This window comes from Ylistrum balloti, unplaced genomic scaffold (genome assembly GCF_031769215.1).
Source record: "Ylistrum balloti isolate Yb309-2 unplaced genomic scaffold, AGI_CSIRO_Ybal_v1 Utg370204, whole genome shotgun sequence".
NCBI lineage: Eukaryota > Metazoa > Mollusca > Bivalvia > Pectinida > Pectinidae > Ylistrum > Ylistrum balloti.
Genome location: NW_026782177.1, coordinates 745,552 through 755,963, shown reverse-complemented (window position 1 = coordinate 755,963; position 10,412 = coordinate 745,552). Strand labels below are relative to the sequence as shown.

Here is a 10,412-nt window from a genome sequence, read left to right as displayed (position 1 = left end):
TCAATAATAGAAACTTTCTTTTTGTCTCAAATTTCTCTCGTTTTCTGCCAGCGCTCCAATTTCACTACATTCACTACTGCTTTTATTTCTGCTGAGGTCGGACATCTTCGAAATATCAAGAGAATTTTTAATGTTTGTTTTGTTTACAACTGCATCCAATGGCGCTTCTCGGTTTCTGCCGTTAGATCTAGAACTCGAATCAATTTCAGATGTAAAATTAGCGATTTCCTTGTCAGTTAGGTCGGGTAAATATTCGGACTCCTCGTGAACGTACACTGGGTTAGTAACACTGGTGTAACGGTTCTGGCCGTGCAGGTCCTCATTGCTGTTATAATGTGTAGTCTCCATCATTTCCGTCGGGTGTTGAAAAATGCCCATCTTTGGAAACGTGGAACCAAATTTAAGTTTCTCCCTATCCGGTTCGTGCCTTTGTTTCTTTGTCCTGTCAAAATATGATATTTTCTCATAATAGTGACGATAGGGATTAATTCTGAGAGTCATGGTTAAGGTTTCGAGCCGTTGTGATTGATGTCATCATTGCAGGGGCGGGGTCGGGAGTGGGGGTGGGGGTGGGAGTGGGGGTGGGAGTGGGGATGGGGGTGGGAGTGGGGGTGGGGGTGAGGTCGAAGGTTGAGGACTACAAAGTGGTAATTGATATCATACGGAATGATTAGAACAGAGATGTAGTGATAATAACAGAGATGTAGTGATACAAACAGAGATGTAGTGATATCTACAGAGATGTAGTGATAATTACAGAGATGTACTGATATCTACAGAGATGTAGTGATAATCAAGGGAGTATACATACCTGTAAGTGCTCACGAGTTGCTTCACCACAAGTAACAATACGAGGAGGACGAACAAACCGACAACGACTGGGATGATGATCACAACTACCGAAAAAAAAATGAACAATTAATCAAAACATAATTTTATTAATATTTTTTGTAGGACAAACTTTATTAGTGTTAGAGAAAATACTGCTGAAACCTACGATTTGCGTCAGTGTTCTCCGGCTCTTGTCCCCCGAAATTACCACCAGCTGTAGGGGGTGTCGTCTTAGAGGTAGCAGATAACGAGGACAAAGACGATGTCTCCGAAAACTGAACAGAAGTCGCTGTAGATGACGATGGCTGTGATGTTTCAGTTGTTGATTTTGTCGTTGTCGCTGTTGTTGTAGTAGCTGGTTTTGGTGTGGTTGTTGTGGGTGTGGTTGTTGTTGGTGTGGTTGTTGTGGGTGTGGTTGTTGTGGGTGTGGTTGTTGTGGGTGTGGTTGTTATGTGTGTGGTTGTTATGGGTGTGGTTGTTGTGGGTGTTGTTGTTGTTGTGGGTGTGGTTGTTGTTGGTGTGGTTGTTGTGGGTGTTGTTGTTGTTGGTGTGGTTGTTGTGGGTGTGGTTGTTGTAGTTGTTGGTAAAGTTGTGGTTTTGATTCTTGTAGTACTGGATGTTGTAGATGACGATGGTGATCCTACAGCCTGACAACTGATATCCATGATAAACCTTGGATCTAGATTAAAGAAGAAAAGACAACAATAAAGATAATTTTCAGTAGAGATACCGGCTGAGCAGGTGAAAACAGCCATTTTCTATACGTGGTATGTGGGATTGATGTTCCTGCCCGACAAAGTTAACACAAAGAAATAAAATATCTACTCATCAACATTTTCTCGTCGACAGATCTTTTATGTCATAAGTGGATGTATTAAAAATGGAGATAAAAAATGGCGAGGTAATGAAACAAATGTTGATCAAAGCAGTAACACAGCGTGTAGCTTCTGTCCACAATGGTCAGTCTGATTTCTACGAACTTAAGTGGTCAGTTTGATTTCTACGAACATTAGTTGTCAGTTTGATTTCTTCGAACTTAAGTGGTCAGTTTGATTTCTACGAACATTAGTGGTCAGTTTGAGTTTTTCGAACTTTAGTGGTCAGTTTGATTTCTACGAACTTTAGTGGTCAGTTTGATTTTTGGTCAGTTTGATTTTTTCGAGCTTTAGTGGTCAGTTTGATTTCTATGAACTTTAATGGTCAGTTTGATTTCTTCGAACTTTAATGGTCAGTTTGATTTCTACGAACTTTAGTGGTCAGTTTGATTTCTACGAACTTTAGTGGTCAGTTTGATTTCTACGAACTTTAGTGGTCAGTTTGATTTCTACGAAATTTAGTGGTCAGTTTGATTTCTTCGAAATTTAGTGGTCAGTTGAATTCTTCGGTCAGAATAATTTCTTAAGAATATAGTGGTCGATTTGAGTTCTTCGGGACTATTGGTCAGTATAATGTCTTTTGGAAGGCCTTCAATCAATTCTAAATGTAGCAATACACGAATTTTTGTATTGTTAATCACAGGATTTTGTAAGCGAGGTTGTTTTTGTATTGTTAATCACAGGATTTTGTAAGCGAGGTTATTTTTGTATTGTTAATCACAGGATTTTGTAAACGAGGTTGTTTTTGTATTGTTAATCACAGGATTTTGTAAGCGAGGTTATTTTTGTATAGTTAATCACAGAATTTTACCTGACTTACTTACCTGTATTCATCATCATGCAGTATCGGGAATCGGCGTTTTGTTCTCTGATCAGTTTCACCACTGCATTATCTCCAGTATTCATTGAAAGTGACCCGAACACTTGACATACCATGGTCAGTAATTCTGATCGGCTGTTGTTGACTTCTATCTGTGAACCACATCCGGGATCTGATACAATACCTAAACCCTGATATGCTGACATTGATAACCGGAAGTTGGACGTAGAAGGTATTGTTACCGAGCAGGAACATCTGTCAACTGTAAGACTTGCACTGTCGTAAAAGTCAAACACGACACTACTTCCGGTCACGTGAGTTGTCGTAGTTTGACACGGAAGTATAACTGAAAGTAAAGAAATGGCCATTCAATGTATAACTTATTGTCCACATCGATTCCTTAAAGAATGATCACTTTGAACACAATGTAAAGAGAGTTCCCATAACCATAGAGTCGATCTATATGTACAATATCCTCAGCGGACCAGAAACTTTTCCATCTTTGAATCAAGCCATTATGACGTTAGGGAATAAATGCCTGGCTTATTTCTCTCATATAAAACAATACATTTGTGACGGAATAAGTGACAGTAAAATCTATATTTTGTAGGGGGTTGGTTTATCCTATCGTTACAAAATCATGCATTGAAATGACACAAACCTTTTTTATCAACGTCATTTTTCATGTAACGAGAAGAAAACAGCCTGAAGCAATCATAAGTTCAATTTCTTTGGATTCAATTAAACTACCAAACAGTCCATGAAATTAACCAAATTTACTTTGACCTGGACGTGTGAATACATCCTTTACAGATTCTGTAAGGGGAGAAAACTCTTACACATATTTATTGATAAACATTAAATAAATGTAAATGAATTTAAAATTATCACCGAAGCGCGCCATTAAATACTCGCAGTATAACAAACTATTTGACATACTGTAGATATATGTGTAGATATTCAGATGTATATACTTACATGGAGTTTCCAGCAAACTGGCAAGTTCAGAACATTCCGAGCAGTCAACATCTGTAAAAGAGACATATCTATATCTTATAAACCTGGAGGCGTAGACCATTGGTAAGTTATGTTTGTAGAAGGATCTACTTTATTTTTGTGCCTTAATACAAGTAAGAACAATAAACTTCATACTCCAATCAGGATATCTTTGAGAAGGAAAATGAAAAAGTGATGAGGAGGATGTGTGTTTTATTATAATTTTATTTATTTGTTTATTATACATTCAGGCATTAAATAGTTTATTTATTGTATATATTCTCAAGTCAGTATCGGCTTTGATTTCAGAATCATATACATGTATACTGCATTAAGAAATGATTGAGAGTAGGTTAAGATGTTTAACTAATATATACTTGTGTAGTATCGGTGGATAAATGTATGTACTATCATCCCCTCACAAACACCACCGGGATGTTTCTACTTGATGTCTGTCTCTATAGCAAAGTATGTTAAACTTTCGTATTCAGGTCGATAAATATATGTACTTTTAGCATCGAAATATGTTTCAGCACATAACGAGTGACTATGATAGACGAGGTGTACACCTGAAGGACTATAATAGGCGAGGTGTACACCTGAATGACTGTAATAGGTGAGGTGTACACCTGAATGACTATAATAGGCGAGGTGTACACCTGAATGACTATAATAGGCGGGTGTAAACCTGAATGACTATAATAGGCGACGTGTACACCTGAATGACTATATTAGGCGAGGTGTACACCTGAATGACTATAATAGGCGCGGTGTACACCTGAATGACTATAATCGGCGAATGTACACCTGAAAGACTGTAATAGGTGAGGTGTACACCTGAATGACTATAATAGGTGAGGTGTACACCTGAATGACTATAATAGGTGATGTGTACACCTGAATTACTATAATAGGTGAGGTGTACACCTGAATAACTATAATAGGCGAGTGTACACATGAATGCCTGTAAAGGATATATATATCTAGGTGTACAGTAACCAAAGCAAGCAATATGATTGTAATATAATTACTTTTTAATTCATGTCTGAAGGACTATAATTTTGTACACCTGAATGACCCATTGATAATAGGCGGGTATACACCAGAAAAACTATAATAGGCGACGTGTACACCTGAATGACTATAATAGGCGAGGTGTACACCTGAATGACTGTAATCGGCGGGTGTACACCTGAATTGTGTACACCTGAATGACTATAATAGGCGAGGTGTACACCTGAATGGCTATAATAGGCGAGGTGTACACCTGAATGGCTATAATAGGCAAGGTGTACACCTGAATGACTATAATAGGCGAAGTGTACACCTGAATGCCTGTAATAGGTGAGGTGTACACCTGAATAACTATAATAGGCGAGATGTACACCTGAAGGACTATAATAGGCGAGGTGTACACCTGAATGACTATAATAGGCGGGTGTACACCTGAATGACTATAATAGGCGACGTGTACACCTGAATGACTATAATAGGCGAGGTGTACACCTGAATGACTGTAATCGGCGGGTGTACACCTGAATGACTGTAATAGGCGGGTGTACACCTGAATGACTATAATAGGCGGGTGTACACCTGAATGACTATAATCGGCGAAGTGTACACCTGAATGACTGTAATAGGTGAGATGTACACCTGAATGACTATTATAGGCGAGATGTACACCTGAATGACTATAATAGGCGAGGTGTACACCTGAATGACTATAATAGACGGGTGTACACCTGAATGACTATAATCGGCGAGGTGTACACCTGAATGACTATAATAGGCGGGTGTACACCTGAATGACTATAATCGGCTGGTGTACACCTGAATGACTATAATAGGCGAGGTGTACACCTGAATGACTATAATAGGTGGGTGTACACCTGAATGACTGTAATAAGCGGGTGTACACCTGAATGACTATAATAGGTGAGGTGTACACCTGAATAACTATAATAGGCGAGGTGTAGACATGAAGTTCTTAAAAGCGATATATATATCTAAATGTAAGTAACCAAAGCAAGCAATATGATTGTAATATAATTACTTTTTAATTCATGTCTGAGTGTTTTAATTTTGGAATGAATCCCATTGATCACATTTTAGCTTGATAAAATATACATGAAAAACCTAGATATAAAAACAGAACGCCGTTTCTTTGTGTTTAAGACTTTAAAGCTTAGTTTACCTTGTTTTAACAAAGGAGACATAAACGATGGCCTCGCCAAAGGAGAAGCATTGTAACAGTTAAATAAGATAAAAACAGTATCGGCTGGGTGATTGTATCTGTACTGTGTAGAAATTGATGTACAGGTATATGTTTCAGTCATAAAAAGGTATGATTACGAAATAACTAGGAAAAACAGTATAGAACCTGACATAGCGTGACAGCCAGCCGACAACGGGATAGTTGTTAACAAACATTTATATTCGGAATGCAGGAATTGCCGCCTTCTAATTGTACTTTGCAGTTTAAGGAATAACATCGTCATGGCAGGTAACTCGGACTAGACAAAGTGTTTACTTTACCCAGTCGTATAAATAAAGTAGGTCAGCTATGGTATTAAGTTTAATATTGAATTAAAAGATGTCTTCATAGAAAGACACGTGATAGGTTTTGTAGATTAATGTCTTCACAGACAGACAAAGTGTCACAGACTTATATAGGTACATGTCTTCACAGACAGACACAGTGTCACAGACTTATAGAGGTACATGTCTTCACAGGCAAACACAGTTTCACAGACTTATATAGGTTCATGTCTACACAGACAGACACATTATTACAGACTTATATAGTTACATGTCTTCACAGACACAGTGTCACAGACTTATACAGGTACATGTCTACACAGACAGACACAGTATCACAGACTTATATGTGTACATGTCTTTACAGACAGACACAGTATCACAGACTTATATAGGTATATGTCTTCACAGACAGACCCAGTGTTAAAGACTTATATAGGTTCATGTCTTCACAGACAGACACAGTATTACAGCATTATATAGCTACATGTCTTCCGACAGACACATTATCACAGACTTATATAGCTACATGTCTTCCGACAGACAGACAAGTGTCATGGTCTTATAGAGGAACATGTCTTCCGACAGACACATTATCACAGACTTATATAGCTACATGTGTACACAGACAGACACAGTATCACAAACTTATATAGGTACATGTCTTCACAGACAGACAAGTGTCATAGACTTATAGAGGTACATGTCTTCACAGACAGACACAGTATCACAGACTTATATAGGTACATATCTTTACAGACAGACACAGTATCACAGACGTATATAGGTACATGTCTTTACAGACAGACACAGTATCACAGACTTATATAGGTATATGTCTTCACAGACAGACTCAGTGTTAAAGACTTATATAGGTTCATGTCTTCACAGACAGACACAGTATCACAGACTTATATAGGTATATGTCTTCACAGACAGACACAGTATCAGACTTATATAGGTACATGTCTTCACAGACAGACAAGTGTCATAGACTTATAGAGGTACATGTCTTCAGACAAACACAGTATCACAGACTTATATAGCTACATATCTACACAGACAGACACAGTATCACAGACTTATGTAGGTACATGTCTTCACAGACAGTCACAGTGTTACTGACATATATAGCTTCATGTCTTCCGACAGACACAGTGTCACAGACTTATACTGGTACATGTCTTCACAGACAGACACAGTATCACAGACTTATATAGCTACATGTATTTCGACAGATACAGTATCACAGACTTATATAGGTACATATCTTTACAGGCAGACACAGTGTTACAGCATTATATAGCTACATGTCTTCCGACAGACACAGTAACACAGACTTATATAGCTACATGTCTCCACAGACAGACAAGTGTCATAGTCTTATAGAGGAACATGTCTTCACAGACAGACACAGTGTCACAGACTTATATAGGTACATGTCTTCACAGACAGACACAGTCTTACAGACTTATATAGGTACATGTCTACACAGACAGACACAGTATCACAAACTTATATAGGTACATGTCTACACAGACAGACACAGTAACACAGACTTATATAGCAACATGTCTTCACAGACAGACCCAGTGTTACAAACTTATATAGGTACATATATGTCGAGACGCTATGTAGACAACAGGTTTGTCGTGTGTCGCAACAAGAAAACCACTTACCCATGACAGCATATAATTGAAAGACAGAAATGTTAATAAAATGTTTTTGTTTCTTAAAAAGTTTGCTTTCAAAATGTCTTATATTTATTCTGATGTTCTAAAAATTACCCTATACTGACAAATTCACTTCCAGCTGTCATTAGCCGGGTGAAACATCGATCTCTACATCCGGGTTGATTATTCAGCAAGACGATTCTATTGTACAACAGTTCAATGTTTCATGGTCACGTTCTGTGTATGATGTCAGAGGAAAATGACATGTACCTGTAATTATAGGTGTTTAAAGAGAACGATGGTTCCGGCCTCTAGCCCTGAATATATAGTAATTACTTACAACAGATTCTAAACAACACTCGTTATGTGTACATTTCGTTGTGCATTTCTCTTGTTAGGGTATATGCCTACTAACTACTGTTTCTATTTAACATTACACTGCAGTGTTAGACACTGGACGGTATTTGTATTTGTAATTCAGTAGGTTTGTGTGTAAGTACAATAGACCATGTCATCAAACCGTACACATATATTATTTACACATCACACGGACCTCTCTGTTGACAAATTGAGTATTCAGAACCAGTTCATTGACAGATATTTACGTCTAACTGAATAGGTTTAAGTGTACAGAATCCAGCTGTTTAACGAACTTTTTTTATGAAGACATTTTTAATTTATAGGTTCATATCAATTTCATTCCAGATCGCTTTTGTAGCAACATTGTAGTTAATTTTTAATTCTCATATAAATTTCTGAACATCATACTGTTCTGTCGTTACTATATAACATTAAATGGAGTTCTGTTAGGGCTGCAACTCCTTATCGTCGAACCATTAAATTGGACTGTTCTTTTTTCTACAACAAGCACTTTTCTGATCACGTCGTCACTGCCAAACCGATTCGTGATGTTATCATAATCCTTCAATCTAGAGATATTTGTCTAAGAAGGTAGTACTGTTGTATTACAGGTATCGACATTTCCAAGTGTATAATGGATCCACATTAATTATGTATAGGGACTCCGACCTACGGACGGCAAACAAAAACATCAGGCAGCGCCGGATGGATATTAAAAATCGATAGAACAGATGATTGTATATGAAAGACAGCCACAAGAGGGACATTATTAAAAACAATATACCCGTGCACAATTTGTAGACTTGTCCAATATGTGAGTAATCATTTTCACATTTAAATCATCTACGTCTCGTGTAATCGTTGGGGAGACGAAAACACGGATGATACTCAGAAACCTGTATCAGATAATTATAGAAAGTACAGCTTAAAGTTTGAACAAGTTATTGTCAGCCTGACAGAAATAACCCTCGATATCTTAATATGAAGCGGACGAATCCCTAAACACCCTTACCTTTGACCCACAGGAATAAACAGGTGACAGTAAACACAGATGTCCATGTAGAGATCGTCCCTCGGACAGCCATACTAAGAAATTACTCCGGTAAAACTACTTAATGTTCCTGAGAGTACGCTTGGTGGAAATTAGTCCATCCCATTTAATATTTCATGTGGTAAGGCGTGGCATTGTACAGTCATTTTGTATGGGTGTTACTAAATGTGGTATACAAACTTGCACACGATCTCCGCTGTCCTCTATTGTTGACTTTCGTTGATTAATCAGTCGTCACGCATGAGTGCGATTCCACCATATATCTAGTATCATTGCGCATGTCTTCAATTGTTGGAAAGAAAACTATCTTCTTTCGCAACCTTAAACATAACATGAATAATTTAAGTCAGGCGTGGTTCTTTTTCATTCTTGGCCGGTTAACTGGCACTGAAATTTCGTTAATATGAAGTTTGAAGTGATATTCAAATGTCATTATTTTCCGGGGAACCATATTCGAACTGGACAGGACGTATATATATATATATAAGTATCCGGATATTTCAGAGGCTTTTTCGGTTTTTTTCGTCGTGATATTGTTATGTGCCCAGACTATTGTATAATTTGCGTTATACAAATGTTGTGTAAATATCCAAGCACCTGTGCGACGGTACGTGTCACCTGCACATGTGTGGTTCATTAAACAAATAATTCCACTTCCGTGTTGAAGCCGAAGACAAAAAAATGAGTCCAATTTGAATGCATTAATCGTTGGTTCGGATAATTCAGGCGATTTAGACGGGAGTGATATTATAGTCTACAGCACGATCAATACACCGGAAGTTTATTGCAATGTCTGAGGAGACGTTTATGACAGAAGTACTAGAAACAGATCACGTGACTTTGATGTCATAAACTAGATTTTTGTTGGTACTGTCGGATTCTGACAGGCCTCCGTAACTTTTGGGACAAAACTTTCTAATTTATAAGTATATAATTATGACTAGTTCTCACTTACTACAGAAATATACCATTAAATAACAACGTAATGCCTTTTGGATAAAATTTTTGAAAAATTCAGTACTTAAAAAGAAACATAAAATAACTATCAACAGTGGTAGTGTAATTTGTGGGAGGGGTGAACAGTCTGGTCATCGTGAGACAAGGTTTGCTGGTGGCGACATAACTGAACAACATACGGAAGGACCGCCGCACACCACCAATCAAAATCAATCAGGGCAAGGTGTATTGTTCAAAAATTAAGAGCACAACCACGAGATCATAGACCGGTCCGTTTCTCAGCTTCCTGAAATTCGTTTTTATAGAAAGCG

General features: G+C 37.8%; 1 protein-coding gene across 1 annotated transcript; it reads right to left on the bottom strand.

Moving 5' to 3' along the window:
• LOC132551498 (uncharacterized) lies at window positions 1-9,178 on the bottom strand. Its single transcript, XM_060215646.1, has 5 exons — window positions 9,106-9,178; window positions 3,505-3,555; window positions 2,531-2,872; window positions 812-896; window positions 1-442 (listed from the first exon to the last, which is right to left on the bottom strand). Exons 1-5 carry the CDS (start codon window positions 9,176-9,178, stop codon window positions 1-3), a joined length of 993 nt encoding a protein of 330 aa, XP_060071629.1.
• Between the last annotated feature and the right edge of the window lie 1,234 nt (window positions 9,179-10,412).